Consider the following 26,712-nt stretch of genomic DNA (forward strand, 5'->3'; position numbering starts at 1 on the left):
CGTAGACGTATTATGTAGTAAAGTGATGTAATAGCCAGACAGGAGTTTTAATGGAAAGATATTGGCTTAGCGCATTGTACAAGTACAGTCTTAAATCTATTACTACTGTAACGAATACTAGTATGTAAAGTTTATCTGAATAAAATCCCACTAGTTTTAGTTTATTTTTACACCTAACTTTGTGTTAATTTTTTGATTATATAAGTGTTTTAAACAAAAATTTCCTGTGCTGTAACAGAAGTAACACATTTATATACAGAAGTAATATCAGTAACACAACACTAATGTTTAATGAATTCGAACCTTGCTAGATTTAGAGCAACTTATATTTGTGTTCTAAAAGAATTTACAAATTGCCGAAACAGTCTTGGTTTTGGGTTTACTTCTTCTAGAAGGAAGCTATCTCTTACCGACCGTTGTAAAAATAGTAGTAAGTAATATTTCATTTCATGCTGTTGCTGTCAGGGATTTTATGAGACTGAATTATCTTCTGGCAATTTTGTAATTGGGTAACAATAAGTAATAACTTTATACTAAGGTAATATTTTGTTTAAAGTCTACTATTGTGGTAATAAAAAGAATACATTAAATATATATATATATATTTTTAAAATAACAGAAAATTTTTTATAGGTTTTAAAATGTCAACAACAATCAACTGTTACAGTAGTTCTGAAAATGAAAGTTTCAACACTGGCAGTGGAATTATAGGCGGTTATGAACCTGCTAAAATATCCAGCAACATTCTGCCTTCTGCTATGAAAACCAAGTTCTTTAAACTATCTCACACAAATGACAATGAAGATGTGATTGAAAGTTGTGTTCGAATCCTACATCGTGGAGGAATCGTAGCACTTCCAACTGATACTCTATACGGTGTTGCCTGCCTCGCCCAAAGCACTGAAGCTGTTGAAAAACTTTATGAAATCAAAGCTCGAAACCCGCTGAAGCCCGTAGCCATTTGCGTTGGTGACCTGTACAAAGTTTGCCAGTGGACACGCTTCCCCCAAGGCCTTATTCAGTCTGTTTCAAAAACCCTTGGTTTAGAAGACCAGTTAGACTGCCAGCGGCCGTCTTCACCTGGTGTTTTGTATGGTCTTCTTGAAGACTTACTTCCAGGTCCAGTCACAATAGTTACAGAAAGAAGTCCTTCGTTAAACAACACACTTAATCCTAAAACGTCTCTCGTTGGTATCAGAGTACCCGACCATAAATTCATTAAAGATCTAACTAATCGTCTGCGTGAGCCTTTGGCCCTTACATCTGCAAACGTCAGTGGAGAAGAGTCTTCCCTAAGAATTGAAGACTTCAGAAGTTTGTGGCCCAAACTTGATGCAGTGGTAGATGACGGCGAAGTAGGAACAAGATATGTTAACAAGACATTACAATACGCCAAAGAGGGATCCACAGTTGTACAGATCTTGAATGATGGTGTCTCATTTAAAATCTTGCGTCCAGGGTGTGCGTATGAAAATACTGTTTCTGTTTTAAAGTGTAAATATGGTCTTAAACTCACAATGTAGTTTTGGAACTGGAACTGTTTCTGAACCAGTCTTAACTGCTTAGTTTTTCTAGTAACTATGTTTTTCTTGTTTAAACATCTCTAAAACTCTGTTGACAGCAACTGTAAATTTAATACAGCTTTAAGTTTATATCAACTAAGTTTGTACGGCTGTATATATTAAAACATATCTACAGTTATTAAAGCACAAACTCACAGCAAAAGCAAACCATTGGTGTGCTTGCCTGCTTAAACTACATTACCATAGTATTTTGCTTTTCCTAAGCGGCTGATGCCTAGTAGCACTAAGTCTTATGCTGCACATTCTGTTTCCAATTACATTTAGAATCCCATGACACAGTATTGAGTTACAGAAAAAATGCTATCTATTCAATTATTTTGTTTTCAACTCTTTGCATTTATGATTTTACCAATTTACAATCACATTCAAAACTATCTTTTGTGTTTTCTACCTTACACCAATACACACACGTATTATGTCACACCATTCCATGCCTCGAAAATAAAATTCCTGCCTTGCCTAAAACTCTTTAATTTCAGGGTTTTTTATGAACATACCAGCAGAAAATGTATTGTATTTAAGTTAAACCACGTTTTCACATTGTTTTATTACCTGGATTTGTCAAATAAATAAACATGCTAAGATTTTAAGTTTTATTTAATAAAAAATAGAATTTTAGGTGTTTAGAAAACCATCAGGTAAGCATACCGCCAACTAGGTTGCGTCATTATAAACTGCCTAGCTAGAAACCGGTGCGCATTTTCTCGTGTTAATAATTTGTCATAGGGTAATGTTTAGGTACAACAAGGTAGAACACCTGTAGGGCTGTGGCATATCATTTTCAAGTATTCTGATGTGGTTTGAATAATTGACAACGGTCCGTGACAGACGTGAGGATACGGTTTTATAATTCAACTAAAGTTCTTTGTTTATTATCAAATTAGATGAGAAAATAGAGTGAAAATGAGTCCTATCGGCCCCCAACCTACTATATTATACTTGTTTATATGTTAAGGTATTTTGGGTTGCCTTGTTACCCTGTTTCGTGAAAAATTATTGAGAGAAAACTGCGCTAAAGTATCATTGATGCAACTAAACCTGTCTGACACGCTGCGGCAACTTTATTGGTTATTTTTATTCACATGTGGTCGAAAGAGAGCAGAATATGTGCGGTTGGTTAATTACAAATTACCGACGATGTAACTTGGTGTACTAAAGCTTATTGGCGTCATTCCCAATATAGCTCTTTTCAAAAGTTCCCACCAACGTATGATATAGTAGGGTGGGGGAAGATAGGACACTTTTTGTTTAGTTTTCTCTTTTTATTTGGTAGTAAACAAAGAACATTCAATGAATTATAAAACCGTATCTTCACGACTTTCACAGACCGTTGTTAATTGTTTAAAACACGATCAGTCTATTTGGATATTAGGTGTTAAAGGTGTCCCATCTTCCCCCACTCTACTACATATATTTAGCTATGTCTGGAAACATGACAACTGCAATGCGAAATATCCGTTTGACACGAAACATGCTCTGCAACAAGTAAGTTTACTGTAACCCAGTGGTCATTAATGGGTCATCCAAATTATCAGCCATACATAAAAAATAAAAAAAAAATTCCAAAAATGATCTTTCACGAAGTAACGTACACGGTAACTTGTATGCTGGAACGAAGTGTATGAAACAGAGTAACGACTGTCGTATTCCGACCACGCATGTATACAGCAAGTTATATTCATTCATTCGAGCTAATCAGCTAATAAAAGCTAATATGCCAAGTGTCACCGTTTGAAATTAACAAGAAGCAACGAAATTTAATAATTCCAATTATGGTTATAGGAGCATCAAATTGTAAGCAACAATACGCGACCATTTGTTGAATAAAACTGCGGCATACGGTGCATGAAGTCGAACCGCTAGCTGCTGAAATTGTCTGCTTTACAATCCGTTACGCATTTTAATCGCACGGTACCCATCCCAGGATGACATTAACATGATCCGTTTCCTGATACCATTTCCTGACCTTTTAATAACCGAATTTCTGCAACATAACCATGGATCAGTAGATAAAATAGTTCAAAAGACCGACAGAGATGGGCTTAAAACCGGCGTAAGGATAGCAGTAATGAAAAAAGAGGACCTGATGAAGCACCCAATACCAAGCTATATCTCAATAAATAATATGGAGTTTTACGTCACTTACAATGGGCAAACAGTAACCTGTAAATATTGTAAAGAACCTGGGCACAAACAAGCCGAATGCACCAAAAGATTGCAGGATTACCCAAGATTAGAACATAAAACAAAACAAAGTGATAAAGATCAACTCACTGGCACTACAGTCGACGATATTCTTCCGCGTGACGTCACATCTACGCCTAAGGAGAAGGTGCGTGGCAGTCTAGATCGAGACTCACCAAGCCTCGAGGTAATGCCTACAGCAAATCATCCGAGAGAAGCAGTACTTGCTGAGAATATAGAGGCAAGTAGCAAGTCGGGTCAAGTGAAATCTAGACCAAAAAGGCCACTATCGAGCCCGGAAGAGTGTAACAAAGCCAAGATGCACTCTGTCAGTCTCAGTGAAACAAAACTCCCTGTGAGCTGTCTGAAGTGCAAAAATGAAGGATTGTCCACAGAGAATGCTACGTCATACCACTGTTGGGGTTGCTCGCAGGAGTTTGTCGTGGCTCGCACTTGTTGCTCAAATGACCTGTTTCTGGAGTCAATGGAAGTAGAAGATACACGCTGCCCTTTATGCCAGAGGAGATTGAAGAAGATGGCTTGCTGCAACACCTTTCAACCAGAGTCTCGGTTGGACGACGGCTGCTACGAGTGCGTCACTTGTCAAAGGTATTCTAGACTTTGTAAATGTTCAAATTTTAGCTGTTTCGGCAATAGAAATACCACTAAAGCTTGCAAAAACATTGCATGTAAAAGTAAGCTAATTAACTGTGAATGCGGGAAGCGGTATATCGAAGAACTTGACGACGAACCATTTGTATGTCCTTGTGGTTGTGTTTATAGATGTGAAGCGTAACTATTGATTTAGCAAATCTGGACGACTTTTATTTTAACTTTTAATGTCACTTAATATTGCTATTTATAATGTGGCTGGTTTGCGGGATAGCAAAAAGCGCAAAGCAGTGTTCAACTTTATCCGAGGTAAAAAACTTAATTTCACATTTCTACAAGAAACACACGGCTGTGCAGTCTCTAATAGGCTATGGGAAATGGAATGGGGAGGACAAATTCTTTGGGCTAATGGGTCAAACAGAAGTAGAGGGGTGGCGATACTTTGCGATAAAAAAACTTCTTACACTTTGGGAAGCACTAATGCAGACCCAGAGGGAAGATATATAACCGCTGAAATTCGAATAGAATCTCGAACGCTGCTGCTGGCAAACATATACGCCCCTAACAGAGATGACCCGATATTTTTTGAGGATTTATTCCAAACAGTTTCTCGCACGATAACCAGCGCAGATATAATTTTAGGCGGTGATTTCAATCTTACACTTGACCCGCACTTAGATAGACATAATCCAAACGCCGAAAGAAACCATAATGCGCGAGAGACTGTCCTGGAGCACATGCAAACTCTTGGACTAGAAGACGCGTTTCGATTAAAAAACTGTAACCTTAAACAATTTACTCGCTACCAATCTAATCCATATTCAGCCGGTCGAATTGATTTGTTCCTACTATCCCAACAACTCGTGCCAAAGTTAAGTAATTGCGTTATTCGTCCAAGCATTAGATCTGATCACAGTCTTGTGATACTGTCCCTGCGTTTATCCCCTATTAACAGAGGGAAGGGTTTGTGGAAACTTAATAACTCGTTACTGCAAGATGAAGCGTCAGTTACTAAAATACGGAAACTAATCAGGGACTTTGGCGCAACCAATCCTCGCGGACATGTCAATGCTCATGTTCGATGGGACACTTTAAAGTGTGTGGTTCGTGGAGAATTCATTAAACTAAGCGCACAATATAGAAAATCGATACAGAAGACTCAGACGAAACTAGAAAATAAACTAGCCTCTGTAGAATCCGAAGTCACCGATGCTGGGTCCAACCCAGATGAAAGTCTTCTGGAGCGTAGACAACAACTGCGTAACGAACTGGATTGTTTAATTGAACATCGCACACATGGCGCTATAATAAGAAGTCGTGCGCGCTGGGCCGAGAGTGGTGAAAAATGCTCCAATTTTTTTTTAAACTTAGAAAAACGTAACTCTGAGAAAAAAACGATATGGCGTCTTAAAAAGTCAAACACCGTGTTAACCGACCAATTGGAAATAATTAATGAACTCCGTACTTTTTATAAAAATCTATATGATCCAGGGCCGCAACCGATACCAATATCCGATATCGCCAATCACTTAAACTCGCTATCGCTACCAAGACTTAGCCATGACGACGCTCTCAATCTTGAGCAACCTATAAGAGTAGAAGAAATACACTCAATTATAACGTCCATGCCTAATAATAAAACGCCCGGGAACGACGGACTCACAGCAGAGTTTTACAAAACCTTTTGGCCGGATATTAAAGTATTCCTTATCGACTCGATTCGACGCACTGAAGCTACAGGCATGTTGTCGAATTCCCAGACCGAAGGCGTAATAACACTGATTCCGAAAGAAGGTAAAGATCCGTTGCTTGCTACAAATTACCGACCTATCACGCTCCTCAACGTTGATTACAAAATATTTTCTAAAATAATTAACTCAAGAATTAAATCCACGTTACCTGAGCTAATACATCCAAATCAAAATGGCTTTATGAAAGGGCGTTTCATTGGTGATAACATAAGACTGTTGTTTGACGTAATCGACTACTGTGACTCAGAAAACATCCCAGGAACGGTGGTCAGCCTCGATTTTTTTAAAGCCTTTGACACGTTAACCTTTAACTATATACATGAAATGGTAAAAAACTGGGGTTTTCCGAAGTACATACAAAAATGGATCAACATTTTTTACAATAATCCGCGGTGCGCAGTAGCAAATAACGGGCATGTGTCTCCCCTGTTTAGGGTCGGAAGAGGTTGTAGGCAAGGAGATCCAATATCTCCTTCACTTTTTGTTCTTGCCATTGAAACGTTAGCTGCAGAAATTCGTGCAGCTGACTTTAAAGGTATTGAAGTCAACGGCAATCAGATCAAAGTATCGCTCTTTGCAGATGACACCGTTATATTTACAGACGGCACGCAGAAAAGCTTTGACAGTATCTTTAAAATTTTACATGGGTTTGGGGTTAAATCTGGTTGCACAATTAACCTTCAAAAATCTCAAGCGTTTCACATCGGTAGCAAACGAAAGTGTTTAAGCAGGCCAATGTCGGGCCAGGGACTTAGGTGGCCTCAAGATCATATGAAATACTTGGGCATTGAATTTCCTATTCAAAATGAAAGCGATAAAAATTTAATAAAATCCAATTTAACAAAGCCGCTAAATAAGATTGCAACTCTTCTAAACATTTGGTCAGGCAGAGCCCTTACAATGCTCGGAAAGATTACGGTCGTGAAATCTCTAATAATCCCGATACTAACATATAAGGTAAGCGTGCTTCCAATACCAATCCCGACACAAATTATAAAGTCCTTAAACACGAGAATTTTTCGGTTCGTGTGGGGATCAAAATGGGAACGAATAAAAAGAAAAACGCTGTGCCAAGAGATAAAACGGGGAGGTGCAAGCATGATCGACATTGAAGCTTACACTCTAGCCCTACAGTCCAAGTGGTTAAAATTTCTCATAAATCCAGCATATGAGTCATCGTGGAAACTTATTGAATCCCGTTACTTTAACTCAGAGATCTTACTGGCTACATTACTATCAACTATACGTGAAACGTCCGTCGAATTCAAACGAATGTTACCGATCCGATCGTTACGAACCACCTTACTAACGATTAAACGTATTTATAACTGTGGAGCGTTGGGCGAGAAAATTAATAGCAATAGATGTTTATGGTTAAACGCAAAAGTTAAGTGTCGCTCTCATCCGTTTTTCATCCAAGAGTTTGCAAGTGCCGGGATAATAAACTACTGCCAAATAATCAATGAAGTGGGTAACTATATGAGCTATTCAGAAATTGTCGAAAAATATAGGGTGAAAGACAGTAATACCGATTATAAATGTTACAACGAACTAATAAAATCTATACCAGACAGTTGGGACAAGGGTAATGTCGAGATAGAGAATCATGCCGCTGACGCAGCAAAACTGCTAGATGGCGTTAAAGAACTTAAAGCAACAAACTCGATTTACCGAGAAATAACTGGCGCATTTAAAGATCCGAACCCCAAAACACAACAAAAATGGGCCTTAATAGTGGGATACATTGAAAATTGGGAGAAAGTGTATTTAAGAAATTATTTCTGCACAGTCGAAACAAGATTACGGTCATTTCAAATAAAACTACAAAACCACGGTATCGTAACTAATGAACTACTATTTAAATTGGGATTTAAAGACAATGACAGCTGTGTTTACTGTAGAGATGAAACTGAAACGATAATCCATGCTTTTTATAATTGTCCAAAAGTTAAAGACTATTGGTATAAAGTTGAAAACTGGATTTGCGCAAGGGTCCGTAGACCATTTTGCTTTCACGTAAAACACTTTTTATTCGGTGTTAATGATGTTCTTGTGAACTGCTTATTGTTGTGTGCTCGATTTTGTATTTATCGCTGTAGAGTGCAGGAGAAAATTCCCGTAGTAAAAATTTTTGTTCATGAAGTGGAAAGGATCCAAGCCACTGAATATCAAATAGCCAAAATACGTGGTCTTACTTCCACACATTTTATGAAATGGGGTGCAGCCGTTTGTTAATGTTGTTACTACAATCGTACTGTTGTTCGTAATTTTTATTGCAATAAAAAAAATAATAAAAAAAAAAAAAAAAAAAAAAAAAAAAAAAAAAAAAAATTTTAATCGCACGGGCACACTGAGTCCCTTTTCCCGCTCCCCGCTCTTTCAGGTAACCACGGCTCAGTAGGGATGCCGGTTCAAGCAAGGAAGTAATAGCTCGAACAGCATGGTATAAGGTTTAACCATTCCAGCTCCAATTTGTAGCAGCAGTTAGCGTGTGGGACTGCTGAAACTGCTGGTATATGGAAATTTCAAATTCTGAAATTGTTTAAATTTCCAAAACAAAATGGCTTATTTGAACGAAATGCGCATACCGAAATATGTTTGACTTCATTTTCTAAAAAATCTAAGTATAAGCAACGATATATTGTTGGGTGGGGTAAGACGGGACACCTTTAGCACATAATATTCAAATATCCTGATCTTGTTTTGAATAAATGACAACGGTCTATGAAAATCGTGAGAGTACGGTTTTATAATTCTTTGAATGTTCTTTGTTTACTACTAAATAAAACGGAAAAACAAAATAAAATGTGTCCCATCTACCCCTATAACCTACTATAAAACTAGCAAAACTCATAAAGGTTTTTCTGTATTGTGTCAAGAAACAGCATAAATATATAGCTGTGTACGTACATACACGTCAGGAAATGTGACTGTGTCAAGCGAAACGATAGCTGTCAATGTACAACTATACGTCCGCTGGCGTAAACGACATTTTCTCGGTAATCTGAAACAAAAAAATAATATTTGTTTCTCATTTTCCTACGTTAATGTTGGGTTCGGCTTATGTTAGTATTTAGCCTAGCGTGAACGGTACATTTTGCAAACTGTGCAGAAAGAAGACCGGCAAAATTTTGCATTAAAGCTTTCAGAATTATAGCCTACTCGCAAATGTGCGCGAAAATATAAGTTTGTCTGTGGAATTTGCAGCATGCCAACTGAACGTATTACGTCTGAAGATTGAGACCTTTCGGGATAAATCTCTCTCAGCCTGTCGAGAGTAATAAGGCGGTCCCTTTGACATGGTTTCCGGTATAGTGACAGTAACAACCATAGCGGCGAAATCGCTTTGGTGGCTTGATTACTTGATTGAAAGCGAACTCAAAGCGCTCCTTGTAACAGGTTGTCGTAATCCGTCTCCAATCTAAGAAACACGCACACACGAAGTACCGTTTTAGCAACACTTCAAATTTAAATATGCCGCATAACTAACGATATACATTTTTACGTGGAGTCCTAAGACTTACTATAGTAGGGTGGGAGAAAATGGGACACCTTTTTATTCCATGTTCTGCTCCCATTTGTTAGTAATCAAAGAAGAAATTATAAAACCGTATACCCATCGCACGACTCCCATAGACCATTGTTAATTGTTTAAAACACGATCATGATATTTGGATATTATGTGCTAAAGTTGCCCCGTCTCCCTCCACCCTATACTAGGTATTGGCACCCTCTGAATCAAAACGCGCTTCAAATACAAATGTACCACTTTTCGCAGGTTTCGAACTACAATATTGTAGGTTGGGGTAAGATGGTTTTCATTCTAACTATACATTGAGTAAGATTGTCTTGATCCTCTTTTATCGATAATTTTTACAGAGTTATATAACCGTGTTCCCACGACACTAAAATGAAAAGATATTAGTCAATTAAAAGATATTTATATACACGATTTAAATTGTGAGTGTTTTTTATAATTGCAGTGCATCGTTTGTGTTTTGTTGCACGCACAGGATCGCATGTGCAACCTGTATTCGCCACCTGTCTGAACTGATCAACCTGTGTGAGGATAAGATTGAGTGCAGTTCTGGGAAGACTGCTTGCGCCACGCAAAGTGTCCGAAAATTATTGAGAAATCGACCGACATAAAGTAAAGATCTCGAAGGGAAACTACAGCAGTCTCTCTTTCGCATTCGATTGGAGGGATAAGTTGTAACAGGCCGAAGCAATGTTATAAAGTACAATATAGGTAGATTTCAAACTTGACTGGTGTGAATTGGGGAGCAGCATTGGATCAAAGACTACAGGCAGCATTAAGCTCTTCTTTGTCACACATCTTTAGCTGTTTAAAAGATAGCGTATTACATGAGGAGAGAGCCAGACTCTTCGGTTTTGCTTTTATCAGTTTTATCGGGTCACACGCAAGTTTCCTGTCGGTGTTATTTTCAATCCTTTGCAGGTTTTGTGTCCACAGTAATGACGCTAGCGCAGTTACTTCTGTTTTTATCACTGGCCGCAGTGCAGCAGGTTCTCGCCGCTCAAAAAGAAAGTAAATGTAAGTATGTTTATTATATTATAGCTTTAAAAAGCTTTAAACATTTTTTTTCAAGTGTCTTGTTAAACAGTATTAATTAAGAATTTATGCCTAATTATTAACTATATGTTTTGAGTAGTCTTCGCATAAATAGTTATATTATATATACGCATATAATAAAGGGTTATAAGCAATCGACTTTGTTTGGCCGGTTCGTTTTAAACCGGCGATGTTTCTTATAAAAACTGCCATTCATTGTGGCAGCGGTGCCGGGTTACACAACTATGGCACAGGATAACTTTTGTCATCTGACACTGTCGATATGGCCCTAACATAGATGTGAGTGAAATAGACGTCATTCAAACCCATTGAATTTTTTTTAACTTAAAGTGAAACTCTCTCTCTTAAGTTAAACTGGGAAAAAATCCTATTTGAATGGTACACAATTAACTTGTAAAATATATATATTAGTAATTTGTTACAAAAACCTAAATATGATCATGCGTTATAAAGGCGACATTTCAAGCCACCCACGAAATCTAACGCTAACCAATGACAACTTGTCATTCACATTGAAGTGGGAACGACCGCGCACGCCGCTCGAGTCGGAGCTCAGTAGCAAAAATACTCTTGTCATTACATACAACGTGTACCTGGCAGTTGAATTGCGGTAAGTCATATTTAAACCAATATGGAGTATTATATAGTAATGTAACATAGCTTTTTATTTGTATCTGAGAAAACGATAGCGAAGGTCATTTTATTTAAACAACAAAGAAAAGGGAATTAACAGCATACCGATAGTCGTTAAAACACAATATTTATGTGTATAAAAAGTACGGACCAAAGCGTCATTTTAAAAGTGCAGTTGTTGAACCTTCCAAAATTAGTTAAAAGAATTAACCGAGTTTACCCTTTGCACAATTAAACGACCGGCTGCGCCCTCGTTAAAAGAACAGCGTTGAAATTATATTTTGCTTTTTTTCTCTGTATTTTTTTTGAGGTATTTAAATTTATGTTTATTTCAGGACCGGCGAGCTGTTTAACTGGGTTCCCTTGGTTCGATGTACCAACCTACACACCACCTCTTGCTTGTTTCAGCTTAAAAACATCGACTACAACTACGTTGTTTCCGTGCAGGCAATAAACGGCGCTTGTATAAGTGACCGCACACTTTCCACAGTGTTTCTGGCACCCCGAAACTCAAGTAAGAACGGCTGGTTATTGTTACATTGTAATAGGTTGTACAGGTTATGATTTAGTTCGATATTGTGGATAATTTATTACTTAGGAAATTTACAACTAATTTTTTTTAACATTTACAGCATTTTGGTAACTAATTACTTACTAAAGTTTTATTAGTTTATAAAAAGGGAAGAAAATAGTTTCCGAACTATATTACCGCCTTATAGAAGAGAGTCTGCGTATTATGTCCGCCATTTTGTATCATTAAAATCTCTTTTCCCCGACAGGTCTACTGTCCCCGCCAAAATTTAAGGTCCGACGTGGTAAAAACGACATTTTCATACACCCAGAACCGGTAGAAAACATAAAACCCTCATCTGGTGATAATGATATGGATAAATCTTCACTAATTGACATTTTTCTTCGATTGCAATATCAGGTAAAATAAACATAACTGATCGGTATATAAAATTTTACTTTGCAAAAAAATATTTTGCGCTTTTTGGTGAAAATTACTTCGCTATTATATAGTAGGGTGGGGGAAGATGGGACACATTTTTATTATATTTTCTCGTCTCATTTGGTAGTAAACAAAGAACATTCAAAGAATTATGAAACTGTATCCTCGCGACTTCCATAAACCATTGTTAATTGTTAAAAACACGATTAGGATATTTATATATTATGTACTAAAGGTGTCCCGTCTTCCCCCATCCACCTATATGTTTTGGGCACAGTTTGACATATAATCTAATGTGCCATAGTACTGGGGGGGTAAGATGGATATACCTTTAGCAACTAAATCCCATATCTCCTGATCGTGTATTAAAACATAAAAAAACGCTATTTTATTGTCCTAGACTAGAGCCACGGTTATATAACTCTGTAAATAATCTTTTTTATTACCAAAAGGGAAGTGAAAATAGAATAAAAACGTGTCCCATCTTACCCCAGCCCACTACAACGTGACTAAATAATATTTAATATTTTTTTATTCAATTTTCTTTGCTATTGATTTATATCGGCAATATTATTTGTCAAAATTATTTTACCACACATAATGTTTCCAATTCTTAACAAAGCATTGGTTTGTGTATGGTGACTATTGCTGATGGAAGTCGTTTAGAAACAGACTCCGTACTACGGATGTAATTTGGTTTTCTCCTTAATCAGTTAACGCCTCCCGATTCTTCCAAACAACAAGTAACCAATATACGCAACTTGCAAAGCGAACACTGTTGTTATTCCCATAATAACACTAATATTTAAGTAATGCAGTTTAAAAAACTGAAGTATATACTTGCATTTAAAGATTGTGACCTTGCATTTATTTGATTCTAAACGTTTTTTTTGCATTTAAAGTTTTTTTAATTCTTGATTTGCATTTAAGTTGTTAAATACTTTTAACTAGTAACGTATGAGTATATTTTATCAACAATTTCAAATGTCATCAAAATTCAGTGGGCTCATGTTATACAAAGTTTAATGATCTAAAAAATTTAAAAATCCTTAAATTTAGTATGCTTATACTATTTATTATTTACAGGTCGAACTCACTACTTCAGAAAATCAAACCGACCGTACGTTAGCTGAAGTCACAACAACTGAGATTAACGTCCCTACTCATATTTGTGCAAACAAAGCAAAAGCAATGTTAAGTCAGTGCTGTGTCCGACTACGGTTTCTTGTGCCCGATCTTGTTGGGGAAGGTTACCCGCTTGGAACTGGTAACTGGAGCGAGTGGAAATGCTTCAATGTAACTGAAATCCCTTCAACTGCAACACCAGTTACAGAACCAAGGTAAAAAGATCATTGGAAAAAAAGTACTGTGGGGAAAGATGGGACACCTTAAGCACATAATGTCCCAATATTCTGATCGAGTTTTAACAGTGGGAGTCGTGAGGATACGGTTTTATAATTTAAATGTTCCAAGTTTACTGCCAAATAGGACGAAAAAAATGAAAAGATGTCTCACCTCCACCCACCCAACTATAATATAAAAGTATTAGTATTATCAATGAATAATACAAAACTAACCGCTTGGTCAACCATTTCATTTCACAAGAACGACGGAAAACAATTAGCAAAATCTAAAAAAAAATATTAAAAAATACATTTTTGGTGACAAAACTAGTGTTAAACTATAATATGCTGAATAGGAAAAGGTCAATTGATGTTAAAACTTCTATGTAAGTTTTTAACTTATAACACGTGTGAATATCAGGCACCTCGTGGCCGATTAGTTACCGAGAATGTAACTTAGTGATTGATTGTTTTCTGGGCTTTGGGCGTATCACTATAGTTAAATAACTTGTTAATAATCATTTGGTAGCTTTGGGGTAAATCCTTCCCATCTTACCCCAAAACGTCATATCTTACCCCATACCACTATAGTAAAGCTAAAATGTCTTACACAACAGAGTGCACATGGGATCCTTCATTATAACATCAGCCATTTTGCTTTCACTGATTGGCTTCGCGTTCAGCACCTGGGCTGCTTGCAAATCGTGGAAGATTTACCGAGAAATTTTCAAACAAAAGCCTGATGTGCCGGAGAGCCTGGTATGACGTCATTTTTGTTTACTGCAAATTGGTTTTGACAAACAACGCTGCAAACACAATATCGAGATAAAATGTTTCAGTGTGATTGGTTTTTTATAGTTTTATATGTTAAAAGACAATTAAATTACCCCAAAATGGCTGTTTTTGGTCGGTTTTGATTGAAATAGAGCTGTTATTGTGTTTTTTTGAGCACGTAAAGGTTGTGCAAATTATATAAGAATTAAAAATTTTTTTATACTATATAGTAAATTATCCGAAACCCATACGTAATCTTTCCACAAGTACGACATTAGTAAGCTATTTATTTCGTTACAGGAAAGAGTAATGGCGGACTCCCCGGACCTGCATTCTTCTGCAGAAACATCCTCTTTAGAAATTCATGATATCTTGAAAAAACTGCCGAAAAAGTTGTCTCTTGCAATAAAAACCAACAAGAAAGATGCCATCGTGTTAGACACCGAAGATGTGACTTTAAATCTCACTAAGACGAACATAGATTCAAATTCCAAGTGTTATGGAGACATGCTTATCCACGATTACCCTCGCTGTTCGTGTGACTTCGTGGGACCCCCTAGATGGCGCTGCAGGCAATGTAGTCGTTCTTCTGCGAGCTCCGCTATCTATAACCAGAGCTATACAAGAACAAATGGATCGTTTACTAAATTTGTCGGAGTAAATGAAACGAGACGTATACATAGCGACTCTCGTCGTAACTCTTTCTTTGATTTCCAAGCGAGCTGGGAAAATCGCGAAGATAATGATTTTCCTCATTTCGACTCTGTTTTTAACTCTGACACTGAGCCTGATATACACGATGCTTGTGACCATAGCACGCCTAACGAGGCTTTCAACCACCGTTGTGGGAAACTGAACGACTACGTGATGGAAGTTTCCGAAGCCGGGAGATCCGGGTTAAGTCACCGGTCCATGTTTTTCCCACAGCCGTTTAATACCGAGAGCTCTGTACTACAAAAAGACTTCGCAGTAGGCGGTTCAATTGACCATTCTTTACAACTACCTAACACAAGTCTTGATTCTGTTGAACGCGGCCACAGTTCTTTGAAAACATCATCCGATCACACGGGGAACAATGATTCGTTCGACCTGGTCGAAGACGATGACATATTTAGTGAAAAACTCCTTAAAAAGCTGAACGATATAACTTTAACACCCCCACGTGAAACAGCCGTACGCTCTGCCTCAGTAGACTGCCCACCAAGTTGGAATCCGTCGGAAAACTTCAGCGAAACTGCTTCGCTTTTCTCTGGCAGTTTTCCAGAAAGAAACGTCGCATTACCCGACCATTTATTGCAAAATATTAACAAGCCGAATCCCTTTCCTGAATCCGATAGTGCCTACGTCACAATGGATGACGTCAGCGAGTCCATTAGTCGAGTTCCCTTAATCCAAACATCCGATTATGTGCGTGTTTGTGACGCACAAACCAAAGAAAACGGGAAGCTGTATTTGGTATAACGCTGCATTACTTTACAGCGAATCTCATAGTGCGTGTTAATGGTGGTACTACAAAATATGTCATAGGGTGGAGGAGACGGAACACCTTTAGCACATAATATCCAAATATCCTAGTCGTGTTTTAAACAATTAACAGCGGTCTGTGGGAGTCATGAGGATACACGTTTTTTTTTATTTGTTTGAATGTTCTTTGTTTACTACCAAATGTGACGAGAAAATAGAATGAGAAGGTGTCCTATCTTACCCCACCCTACTATATGTTTTACGTGTTGATTTGCAAATTACAACGAAACGACAAATAAACAAATCAGACCACACGTGATTTCTCTTTTTTATTTCTACAGAAAGTCAACTAAGGATAGTAAAATATTTATATTAAATGATCAAGCCTTTTTGGAGGTTTATTTAGTACAATATATAAATAAATCCTATTTTTCCGTAAATTGTCACGACAAATTTTCCGAACACATACAGTAGGGTAGGGGAGATAGAACACATTTACAGTATATTTTCTCGTACCATTTGATAGTACACAAAGAACATTAAAAGAGTTATAAATTCGCATCTTCACGACTCCAAGACGAGACACCTTTAGCACATAATATCCAAATATCCTGATTGTGTTTTAAACAATTAAAAACGGTCTGCAGGAATCGTAAAGACACCGGTTTTTTAATTCTTTGAATGTTCTTTGTTTACTTCCCAATGGGACAAGAAATAGAATGAAAAGGTGGTCTATCTTTCCCTAACCCTTAGGAAACATCCATGTTATAAACTGACGGCATCCATCTTACCCACAGTACTATAGTACTGTTTGAAATATATCCAACAAAGATCATCAAGTATTATTTAAACCCCTATATCCGCTGTCCAGCTTAATAAACTAAATCTGGAATTATTTAGTTCGATAATCTGGGTTCAAACCGAATCTAACAACGGGGCGGCGTATCAAGCCGATTTCTTTCTATATATTTGGTAAGTTCAAAACGAACTCATATACATATACAAGCTAGCTAGTTTGGACACGGTTTGGATAGGCATGAGACAGCATACATGTTTTTATTGAAGTGTAGTACTAATTCATTAGCACGCATGTATAGTACTATGAGGTAAGATGGGATACCGTTAGTCCGGTTGGTAGATAGAATCGATATTTTCTAGTCGTCTTTTGAACATTTAAAAACGCCCTTTATAGCGTCGCGGGGCTACAGTTATATAATTCTGTAGGTATTCTGTGTGTACTACCAAATGGAACATATAAAGAAAACAAGAGCATGGGCCGTCTTACCACACCTTACTATGCATACACTAAGTTTAAGCCAGGTTAAGTTGTTTGTTTTATAGATTGAACTTTATGTTTCTATACATGTAAATAAAATGTAAAAAATCTGTGCAGGTTTCGTATAGCCAACAATTTTAACTATTTCAAAGATCATGTTGACTGAAATTGCTTTGCTGTATACGTCAATGTTAGTCGCTGCGTCCGTTATCAGTATTCTCATCTGCGGATCAGTGGTTTCTTATCATGTCTGCTACTCCAGCAGGTGTGGAAAGAAGAACAAACTACTTGCGCCTTCTAAAATGAACATTTCGGTTAACCTACCGGAACCAAAAAGTAGGTTTAAGCCACGGAAGGCCGTTTAGTCAATAAAAGTATATATTACAGAGAAAATGCTTTTTGACAAGATCTGTTATTTGTTCCACAGATTCAGATAACTGGCTTTCGGAGCTAATCAGCCGGGATCTCGGGCAAGCTTCTCACGGTAACAGCAGCAGAAATGCTGAACTCGAACAAGATGTAATCATTAACAATACTACTTCAATAAGGGGAACGACTTCTAATTCTGCTTTGTTCACTAGTTTGACGCACTTTCTTCTTGCCACAGGTAGTATAAACTGTTGTAGTATAGTAAGGGGAGATGGGACACCGTTTTATTTTATTTTCTCGTTCCATTTGGTAGTAAACGAAAAAAATCGGAGATTTATAAAACCTTATTCTCACGACTCCAATAGACCGTGTTTAAAACTCAATCAACGTATCTAGAAAGTATATGCTAAATCTAAAGGCATCAGCGCATTTGGAAAATATGTGCAAAAATGTACCCCATATTACCCAAACGTACTATATAACCAGTGAACAATTGATGGCTTGTACAAACTGTCAGCCATACAAAACTGAAAAAAAAACCTTCCAAAAAATTATTCACCCACAAAGTTGCACGTCCTGCCACGCGAGGATAAAATATAAATTCCATTTACACGGCGTTTAACCCGCAATCCTTCGTACATTGTGTTTCAGGTTACATATTATATGGCGCGTTCTTGATAAACACCAATAATGATATGCTTGAAAGTGGCGAGCCGGAAGGAGTTCCAACCGCATTTCCCACCGACACTTTGTGTTCTATGAAAGTAAGTATTAGCTTATATCGACAGTATAATGGGTTGGGTAGGAGTGGACATGTTTCTATTCTTCATCACATATTTATGCTGCCATCGAGTGAAATGTCATTATTATCTATATAGTAGGGTGGGGGAAGATGGGATACCTTTAGCACAAAATATCCAAATATTTGAATCGTATTTTAAACAATTAAAACAACGGTATATGGAAGTCGTTAGGATAAAGTTTTATAACTCTTTGAAAGTTCTTTGTTTACTACTAAAGGGAACGAGAAAATCGAAGGAAAAGTTGTCCTATCTTCCCCACTCATATTTTTTACATATTTTTTGCACATAAGTTTGTGGGTCGTTCTGTCGGCTTATAAATAATTACGTTTTGCAAAGGTCGTGGAAGGTAACTGCAAAGTATGCAGCTGTACAAAATATCATTGCTGTTTTGATATCCAGATATTTAAATAAAACTGCAAGGTATGCAGCTGTACAAAATATCATTGCTGTTTTGATATCCAGATATTTAAATATTAACAGATTTTTATAACCGTAGGCCCCTAACCGTTTATAACCTTTAAAATAGCGGTGTCAATTGTTTATGATTAGGAAAAATGGAACTAGGTGCTAACGTTATCCCATCTTACCCCACGGTATTACACCAAATTAAACGATTTTTTGCTTTCAGTATCTTCTGTCTTTTCTATTTCACATCTCTGCTCTCAGCTCTGTCGGTACAAGTTACATTACTCGCCGCAACAATTCACGGTAATTGCAATCTGTTTAACAGCACCATATCAACATAGTAACAAGTCTATAATTTACAGATACCGTGGTTTATGTAGCTTCATCGTTATATTATTAGCTACACTCATTTCTACAACGATCACCGCTTCTACCATGATGATGGTAGGCTTAAGGTGCGTATAATTGGTAGCTTTCAAATTATAATGATGGCACTGAATACGATGGCACGCGCATGAAGATACCAAAAGGTCATAAACCGGTACAGTTGTTGTACAGAAACTTATATGTCGATTAAAATTAATGACCCTCGTGCAGCGAGCAATGATAGTCGTTATTTATCTCAGCTGTTTAGCTTTCTACACTTCGTGCCCAATTTTTGGAATAAACTTTGGGGGGGGGAAGGGGTTCATTTTTTTAATGTATTACGGACAATTTAGAAACCTGTCAACAATGATATCAACGTCGAGCATCGAACTCGTTAACTCAAAAAGATTAGAGGCAGCAATTTATATATCAAGAAACTTTAGCAAACCAACAACTGCGAAAAAAACGTCTAATTTTTTCATTACGCGTTTACACCTAATCTATAAGAAAGCTGACCCAGGATACAAATAGAGCAGGTTGGGGAAAGATCGGACACCTTTAGCATGTAATTTCCAAATATCCTGATCGTAGTTTAAACAATTAACACGGTCTATATAGGTGTCGTACGCATATGGTTTTATAATTCTTTAAATGTTCGTTGTTTACTGCCAAATGGGACAAAAATGAGAATAGAAAGGTGTCCTATATCTCCCCCCACTCTACTGCAAAAATAAATCTTCGAAACTTATAAACAGTACCGACGCAAAGATACACTTGTTGCTGACTTCGTCCTACATTATTCTTATAATACAACCAATTCTACGTGTTATCGAGTTCGTAAAAGCAAGGGAATCTATCAAAGGACTTCAAATTATGCTTCCGTATGATATTGCTGCCCTACGCCGACTGAAAAATGTTTTAATATGCTCAACGGTTGTGGATTATGTATGGTAAGTAGGCATTAAAGTATTAAGAATTGTACTGCAAGTAAACAAATGGATTTGCATTATGCGTATAAATCGAAAAACAGGAAAATATATTTTAAGAATTATGTGGTAAAATGAATACGTTGGCACATAATTTCTAATGTTATGTGATCGCGTTTTTACCAATTAACAGAGTTCTGTTAGAGATGCGTTTTTTAGAATTTAGTAAAAAATCCTTGTTTACTACCAAATGGGATAATAAAAAAAGAATGAAAACTGAAACCGTCTTACCCCACCCTACCATGGTATACGTATAGCACAACAATAAGTGAATATCACGGGCGAAAACGAACATCATTAAATACGTATAGTATAGTAATGTGAGATGATAAACCTTTTTATTCTATTTTCTTAACCCATTTGGTAGTAAGCAAAGAACATTCAAAGAATTATAAAACGGCATCCTTACGACCCTCATATCGATCATTGTTAATTGTTTGAAACACGAAGGTATTTGGATGTTATGTTCTAAATGCGTCCCGTCTTCTCCTATACTCTAATTTAGATCACAATTAGATTACACAAAATTTGCAGTGACAAAAGGCAACTAAATCGAAACAATGCATTACTTTATTACTTTTACCACTTACACCCTGTTTATGTTTCAGCTATCTGCCGAACGTCATTTTGATTTTATTCCTGCGTTACCTCGCTGATAATACAGACCCCGTTATTTCGGATCTACAGCGTTATGTAGTTTTGTACCCACTCTGTGATTTGGCTGACACCCCATCACTTAAAGACAGCAATGAAGAAGGACTAGAAATTTCTCTAGCGGCAATTGTACTTTTCGGGGTAAGTAGTGTCATGTTTTCTAGCTGATGATTGGTACAAAAAATAACTGTCTTTGTACCCTCATGCAAAGATACAGTACTATGGGGTAAGATGGGACACCTTTAGCACATAAAGTCCGAACATCCTAATCGTGTTTTAAACAATTAATAACAGTCTATGGGGGTCGCCGGGACACGGTTTTATAACTCTGTAAATATTCTTTGTTTACTACCAACTGGGTGGAGAAAATAAAATGAAAGGGTGTCCCATCTTCCCCCACCCTACATATATAAATTACAATTTTTCATTGTAGAATAAAGCTTTTTTTATTTTCGGCAAACGACCAGATATTTAAATGCTTAGCAAAAAGTACTAGGAGTTCACTTTGTTTTTCAAATAACTACTTATTTATTTGATGTAAATATTCTGTTTTTAAACATACTATATAAATGAATGGCTTTAGTTATGTACATTGTTAATCTTTTTGTTTATTATTATTATTATGATTCTAACTTGCTGTACTGTAACAAAATTAGAAAAATAAACCTATGTTTTAACATATACACTTAGGCTGTAAGCTGTGGTTGTCAACTGTACATTGCTCTTTTCCATCTCGATTATTTTACCCACTCAACTACACGAAATAGAAGATACGAGAATTTCGAAAATATCACCAATGATGAAATTTTTCACACAAATTAAAACTGGAACCATGACAAATTGATTGTAATCATGCGTGTATGCAAAGAACTCGAGGGTCCAGTTTTGTATAACGAGTTATAACACTCACGATGAATGTTGGGCTATTTCTCCTTTTCAGTTAGAAGTCATGGAAACATCCATGTTATAAACTGACGGCATCCATCTTACCCACAGTACTATAGTACTGTTTGAAATATATCCAACAAAGATCATCAAGTATTATTTAAACCCCTATATCCGCTGTCCAGCTTAATAAACTAAATCTGGAATTATTTAGTTCGATAATCTGGGTTCAAACCGAATCTAACAACGGGGCGGCGTATCAAGCCGATTTCTTTCTATATATTTGGTAAGTTCAAAACGAACTCATATACATATACAAGCTAGCTAGTTTGGACACGGTTTGGATAGGCATGAGACAGCATACATGTTTTTATTGAAGTGTAGTACTAATTCATTAGCACGCATGTATAGTACTATGAGGTAAGATGGGATACCGTTAGTCCGGTTGGTAGATAGAATCGATATTTTCTAGTCGTCTTTTGAACATTTAAAAACGCCCTTTATAGCGTCGCGGGGCTACAGTTATATAATTCTGTAGGTATTCTGTGTGTACTACCAAATGGAACATATAAAGAAAACAAGAGCATGGGCCGTCTTACCACACCTTACTATGCATACACTAAGTTTAAGCCAGGTTAAGTTGTTTGTTTTATAGATTGAACTTTATGTTTCTATACATGTAAATAAAATGTAAAAAATCTGTGCAGGTTTCGTATAGCCAACAATTTTAACTATTTCAAAGATCATGTTGACTGAAATTGCTTTGCTGTATACGTCAATGTTAGTCGCTGCGTCCGTTATCAGTATTCTCATCTGCGGATCAGTGGTTTCTTATCATGTCTGCTACTCCAGCAGGTGTGGAAAGAAGAACAAACTACTTGCGCCTTCTAAAATGAACATTTCGGTTAACCTACCGGAACCAAAAAGTAGGTTTAAGCCACGGAAGGCCGTTTAGTCAATAAAAGTATATATTACAGAGAAAATGCTTTTTGACAAGATCTGTTATTTGTTCCACAGATTCAGATAACTGGCTTTCGGAGCTAATCAGCCGGGATCTCGGGCAAGCTTCTCACGGTAACAGCAGCAGAAATGCTGAACTCGAACAAGATGTAATCATTAACAATACTACTTCAATAAGGGGAACGACTTCTAATTCTGCTTTGTTCACTAGTTTGACGCACTTTCTTCTTGCCACAGGTAGTATAAACTGTTGTAGTATAGTAAGGGGAGATGGGACACCGTTTTATTTTATTTTCTCGTTCCATTTGGTAGTAAACGAAAAAAATCGGAGATTTATAAAACCTTATTCTCACGACTCCAATAGACCGTGTTTAAAACTCAATCAACGTATCTAGAAAGTATATGCTAAATCTAAAGGCATCAGCGCATTTGGAAAATATGTGCAAAAATGTACCCCATATTACCCAAACGTACTATATAACCAGTGAACAATTGATGGCTTGTACAAACTGTCAGCCATACAAAACTGAAAAAAAAAACTTCCAAAAAATTATTCACCCACAAAGTTGCACGTCCTGCCACGCGAGGATAAAATATAAATTCCATTTACACGGCGTTTAACCCGCAATCCTTCGTACATTGTGTTTCAGGTTACATATTATATGGCGCGTTCTTGATAAACACCAATAATGATATGCTTGAAAGTGGCGAGCCGGAAGGAGTTCCAACCGCATTTCCCACCGACACTTTGTGTTCTATGAAAGTAAGTATTAGCTTATATCGACAGTATAATGGGTTGGGTAGGAGTGGACATGTTTCTATTCTTCATCACATATTTATGCTGCCATCGAGTGAAATGTCATTATTATCTATATAGTAGGGTGGGGGAAGATGGGATACCTTTAGCACAAAATATCCAAATATTTGAATCGTATTTTAAACAATTAAAACAACGGTATATGGAAGTCGTTAGGATAAAGTTTTATAACTCTTTGAAAGTTCTTTGTTTACTACTAAAGGGAACGAGAAAATCGAAGGAAAAGTTGTCCTATCTTCCCCACTCATATTTTTTACATATTTTTTGCACATAAGTTTGTGGGTCGTTCTGTCGGCTTATAAATAATTACGTTTTGCAAAGGTCGTGGAAGGTAACTGCAAAGTATGCAGCTGTACAAAATATCATTGCTGTTTTGATATCCAGATATTTAAATAAAACTGCAAGGTATGCAGCTGTACAAAATATCATTGCTGTTTTGATATCCAGATATTTAAATATTAACAGATTTTTATAACCGTAGGCCCCTAACCGTTTATAACCTTTAAAATAGCGGTGTCAATTGTTTATGATTAGGAAAAATGGAACTAGGTGCTAACGTTATCCCATCTTACCCCACGGTATTACACCAAATTAAACGATTTTTTGCTTTCAGTATCTTCTGTCTTTTCTATTTCACATCTCTGCTCTCAGCTCTGTCGGTACAAGTTACATTACTCGCCGCAACAATTCACGGTAATTGCAATCTGTTTAACAGCACCATATCAACATAGTAACAAGTCTATAATTTACAGATACCGTGGTTTATGTAGCTTCATCGTTATATTATTAGCTACACTCATTTCTACAACGATCACCGCTTCTACCATGATGATGGTAGGCTTAAGGTGCGTATAATTGGTAGCTTTCAAATTATAATGATGGCACTGAATACGATGGCACGCGCATGAAGATACCAAAAGGTCATAAACCGGTACAGTTGTTGTACAGAAACTTATATGTCGATTAAAATTAATGACCCTCGTGCAGCGAGCAATGATAGTCGTTATTTATCTCAGCTGTTTAGCTTTCTACACTTCGTGCCCAATTTTTGGAATAAACTTTGGGGGGGGGAAGGGGTTCATTTTTTTAATGTATTACGGACAATTTAGAAACCTGTCAACAATGATATCAACGTCGAGCATCGAACTCGTTAACTCAAAAAGATTAGAGGCAGCAATTTATATATCAAGAAACTTTAGCAAACCAACAACTGCGAAAAAAACGTCTAATTTTTTCATTACGCGTTTACACCTAATCTATAAGAAAGCTGACCCAGGATACAAATAGAGCAGGTTGGGGAAAGATCGGACACCTTTAGCATGTAATTTCCAAATATCCTGATCGTAGTTTAAACAATTAACACGGTCTATATAGGTGTCGTACGCATATGGTTTTATAATTCTTTAAATGTTCGTTGTTTACTGCCAAATGGGACAAAAATGAGAATAGAAAGGTGTCCTATATCTCCCCCCACTCTACTGCAAAAATAAATCTTCGAAACTTATAAACAGTACCGACGCAAAGATACACTTGTTGCTGACTTCGTCCTACATTATTCTTATAATACAACCAATTCTACGTGTTATCGAGTTCGTAAAAGCAAGGGAATCTATCAAAGGACTTCAAATTATGCTTCCGTATGATATTGCTGCCCTACGCCGACTGAAAAATGTTTTAATATGCTCAACGGTTGTGGATTATGTATGGTAAGTAGGCATTAAAGTATTAAGAATTGTACTGCAAGTAAACAAATGGATTTGCATTATGCGTATAAATCGAAAAACAGGAAAATATATTTTAAGAATTATGTGGTAAAATGAATACGTTGGCACATAATTTCTAATGTTATGTGATCGCGTTTTTACCAATTAACAGAGTTCTGTTAGAGATGCGTTTTTTAGAATTTAGTAAAAAATCCTTGTTTACTACCAAATGGGATAATAAAAAAAGAATGAAAACTGAAACCGTCTTACCCCACCCTACCATGGTATACGTATAGCACAACAATAAGTGAATATCACGGGCGAAAACGAACATCATTAAATACGTATAGTATAGTAATGTGAGATGATAAACCTTTTTATTCTATTTTCTTAACCCATTTGGTAGTAAGCAAAGAACATTCAAAGAATTATAAAACGGCATCCTTACGACCCTCATATCGATCATTGTTAATTGTTTGAAACACGAAGGTATTTGGATGTTATGTTCTAAATGCGTCCCGTCTTCTCCTATACTCTAATTTAGATCACAATTAGATTACACAAAATTTGCAGTGACAAAAGGCAACTAAATCGAAACAATGCATTACTTTATTACTTTTACCACTTACACCCTGTTTATGTTTCAGCTATCTGCCGAACGTCATTTTGATTTTATTCCTGCGTTACCTCGCTGATAATACAGACCCCGTTATTTCGGATCTACAGCGTTATGTAGTTTTGTACCCACTCTGTGATTTGGCTGACACCCCATCACTTAAAGACAGCAATGAAGAAGGACTAGAAATTTCTCTAGCGGCAATTGTACTTTTCGGGGTAAGTAGTGTCATGTTTTCTAGCTGATGATTGGTACAAAAAATAACTGTCTTTGTACCCTCATGCAAAGATACAGTACTATGGGGTAAGATGGGACACCTTTAGCACATAAAGTCCGAACATCCTAATCGTGTTTTAAACAATTAATAACAGTCTATGGGGGTCGCCGGGACACGGTTTTATAACTCTGTAAATATTCTTTGTTTACTACCAACTGGGTGGAGAAAATAAAATGAAAGGGTGTCCCATCTTCCCCCACCCTACATATATAAATTACAATTTTTCATTGTAGAATAAAGCTTTTTTTATTTTCGGCAAACGACCAGATATTTAAATGCTTAGCAAAAAGTACTAGGAGTTCACTTTGTTTTTCAAATAACTACTTATTTATTTGATGTAAATATTCTGTTTTTAAACATACTATATAAATGAATGGCTTTAGTTATGTACATTGTTAATCTTTTTGTTTATTATTATTATTATGATTCTAACTTGCTGTACTGTAACAAAATTAGAAAAATAAACCTATGTTTTAACATATACACTTAGGCTGTAAGCTGTGGTTGTCAACTGTACATTGCTCTTTTCCATCTCGATTATTTTACCCACTCAACTACACGAAATAGAAGATACGAGAATTTCGAAAATATCACCAATGATGAAATTTTTCACACAAATTAAAACTGGAACCATGACAAATTGATTGTAATCATGCGTGTATGCAAAGAACTCGAGGGTCCAGTTTTGTATAACGAGTTATAACA

General features: G+C 36.7%; 5 protein-coding genes across 7 annotated transcripts; all 5 read left to right on the forward strand.

Moving 5' to 3' along the window:
• Nucleotides 1-291: 291 nt before the first annotated feature.
• Nucleotides 292-2,167, forward strand: LOC149743285 (threonylcarbamoyl-AMP synthase-like). The gene is made up of 2 exons (XM_089889354.1): nucleotides 292-430; nucleotides 634-2,167. Exons 1-2 carry the CDS (start codon nucleotides 292-294, stop codon nucleotides 1,521-1,523), a joined length of 1,029 nt encoding a protein of 342 aa, XP_089745480.1. The 3' UTR covers nucleotides 1,524-2,167.
• A 1,334-nt stretch (nucleotides 2,168-3,501) lies between these two features.
• Nucleotides 3,502-4,721, forward strand: LOC149743286 (uncharacterized). The gene has a single exon (XM_089889351.1). It carries the CDS (start codon nucleotides 3,520-3,522, stop codon nucleotides 4,561-4,563), a length of 1,044 nt encoding a protein of 347 aa, XP_089745477.1. The 5' UTR covers nucleotides 3,502-3,519; the 3' UTR covers nucleotides 4,564-4,721.
• A 5,529-nt stretch (nucleotides 4,722-10,250) lies between these two features.
• On the forward strand, nucleotides 10,251-16,204 carry LOC149743287 (uncharacterized). Its single transcript, XM_089889341.1, has 7 exons — nucleotides 10,251-10,685; nucleotides 11,178-11,334; nucleotides 11,693-11,871; nucleotides 12,137-12,288; nucleotides 13,396-13,649; nucleotides 14,270-14,411; nucleotides 14,727-16,204. The coding sequence occupies exons 1-7, from the start codon at nucleotides 10,496-10,498 to the stop codon at nucleotides 15,885-15,887; spliced, it is 2,235 nt and encodes a 744-aa protein (XP_089745467.1). The 5' UTR covers nucleotides 10,251-10,495; the 3' UTR covers nucleotides 15,888-16,204.
• A 634-nt stretch (nucleotides 16,205-16,838) lies between these two features.
• On the forward strand, nucleotides 16,839-21,589 carry LOC149743288 (uncharacterized). 2 transcript variants are annotated; one of them, XM_089889349.1, is made up of 8 exons: nucleotides 17,216-17,502; nucleotides 17,594-17,773; nucleotides 18,187-18,299; nucleotides 18,967-19,046; nucleotides 19,106-19,198; nucleotides 19,865-20,059; nucleotides 20,704-20,890; nucleotides 21,440-21,589. In XM_089889349.1, the coding sequence occupies exons 1-8, from the start codon at nucleotides 17,322-17,324 to the stop codon at nucleotides 21,569-21,571; spliced, it is 1,161 nt and encodes a 386-aa protein (XP_089745475.1). In that variant the 5' UTR covers nucleotides 17,216-17,321; the 3' UTR covers nucleotides 21,572-21,589. The 2 variants fall into 2 exon arrangements, with proteins under 2 accessions (XP_089745476.1, XP_089745475.1); XM_089889350.1 differs by lacking the exon at nucleotides 19,865-20,059 and having other exon boundaries at nucleotides 16,839-17,502.
• Nucleotides 21,590-21,724: 135 nt separating this feature from the next.
• On the forward strand, nucleotides 21,725-26,647 carry LOC149743289 (uncharacterized). Of its 2 annotated transcripts, XM_089889347.1 has the most exons (8): nucleotides 22,274-22,560; nucleotides 22,652-22,831; nucleotides 23,245-23,357; nucleotides 24,025-24,104; nucleotides 24,164-24,256; nucleotides 24,923-25,117; nucleotides 25,762-25,948; nucleotides 26,498-26,647. In XM_089889347.1, the coding sequence occupies exons 1-8, from the start codon at nucleotides 22,380-22,382 to the stop codon at nucleotides 26,627-26,629; spliced, it is 1,161 nt and encodes a 386-aa protein (XP_089745473.1). In that variant the 5' UTR covers nucleotides 22,274-22,379; the 3' UTR covers nucleotides 26,630-26,647. The 2 variants fall into 2 exon arrangements, with proteins under 2 accessions (XP_089745474.1, XP_089745473.1); XM_089889348.1 differs by lacking the exon at nucleotides 24,923-25,117 and having other exon boundaries at nucleotides 21,725-22,560.
• Nucleotides 26,648-26,712: the final 65 nt, after the last annotated feature.

The sequence above is a fragment of the Ciona robusta genome, chromosome 1 (genome assembly GCF_009617815.1).
Source record: "Ciona robusta chromosome 1, ASM961781v2".
NCBI classification, from domain to species: Eukaryota; Metazoa; Chordata; class Ascidiacea; order Phlebobranchia; family Cionidae; genus Ciona; species Ciona robusta.

Bases quoted from the DNA above. Each gene is read 5' to 3' on its own strand.
- LOC149743286 (XM_089889351.1), top strand. From the start codon at position 3,520: ATGATCCGTTTCCTGATACCATTTCCTGACCTTTTAATAACCGAATTT.
- LOC149743289 (XM_089889347.1), top strand. From the start codon at position 22,380: ATGTTGACTGAAATTGCTTTGCTGTATACGTCAATGTTAGTCGCTGCG. The intron at 22,832-23,244 runs GTAGTATAAACT...ATTGTGTTTCAG, and splicing joins GCACTTTCTTCTTGCCACAG to GTTACATATTATATGGCGCG. The intron at 24,257-24,922 runs GTGCGTATAATT...ACTTATAAACAG, and splicing joins ATGATGATGGTAGGCTTAAG to TACCGACGCAAAGATACACT.
- LOC149743285 (XM_089889354.1), top strand. From the start codon at position 292: ATGAATTCGAACCTTGCTAGATTTAGAGCAACTTATATTTGTGTTCTA. The intron at 431-633 runs GTAAGTAATATT...AATTTTTTATAG, and splicing joins CGACCGTTGTAAAAATAGTA to GTTTTAAAATGTCAACAACA.
- LOC149743288 (XM_089889349.1), top strand. From the start codon at position 17,322: ATGTTGACTGAAATTGCTTTGCTGTATACGTCAATGTTAGTCGCTGCG. The intron at 17,774-18,186 runs GTAGTATAAACT...ATTGTGTTTCAG, and splicing joins GCACTTTCTTCTTGCCACAG to GTTACATATTATATGGCGCG. The intron at 19,199-19,864 runs GTGCGTATAATT...ACTTATAAACAG, and splicing joins ATGATGATGGTAGGCTTAAG to TACCGACGCAAAGATACACT.
- LOC149743287 (XM_089889341.1), top strand. From the start codon at position 10,496: ATGAGGAGAGAGCCAGACTCTTCGGTTTTGCTTTTATCAGTTTTATCG. The intron at 11,872-12,136 runs GTAAGAACGGCT...TTTCCCCGACAG, and splicing joins TCTGGCACCCCGAAACTCAA to GTCTACTGTCCCCGCCAAAA. The intron at 14,412-14,726 runs GTATGACGTCAT...ATTTCGTTACAG, and splicing joins CTGATGTGCCGGAGAGCCTG to GAAAGAGTAATGGCGGACTC.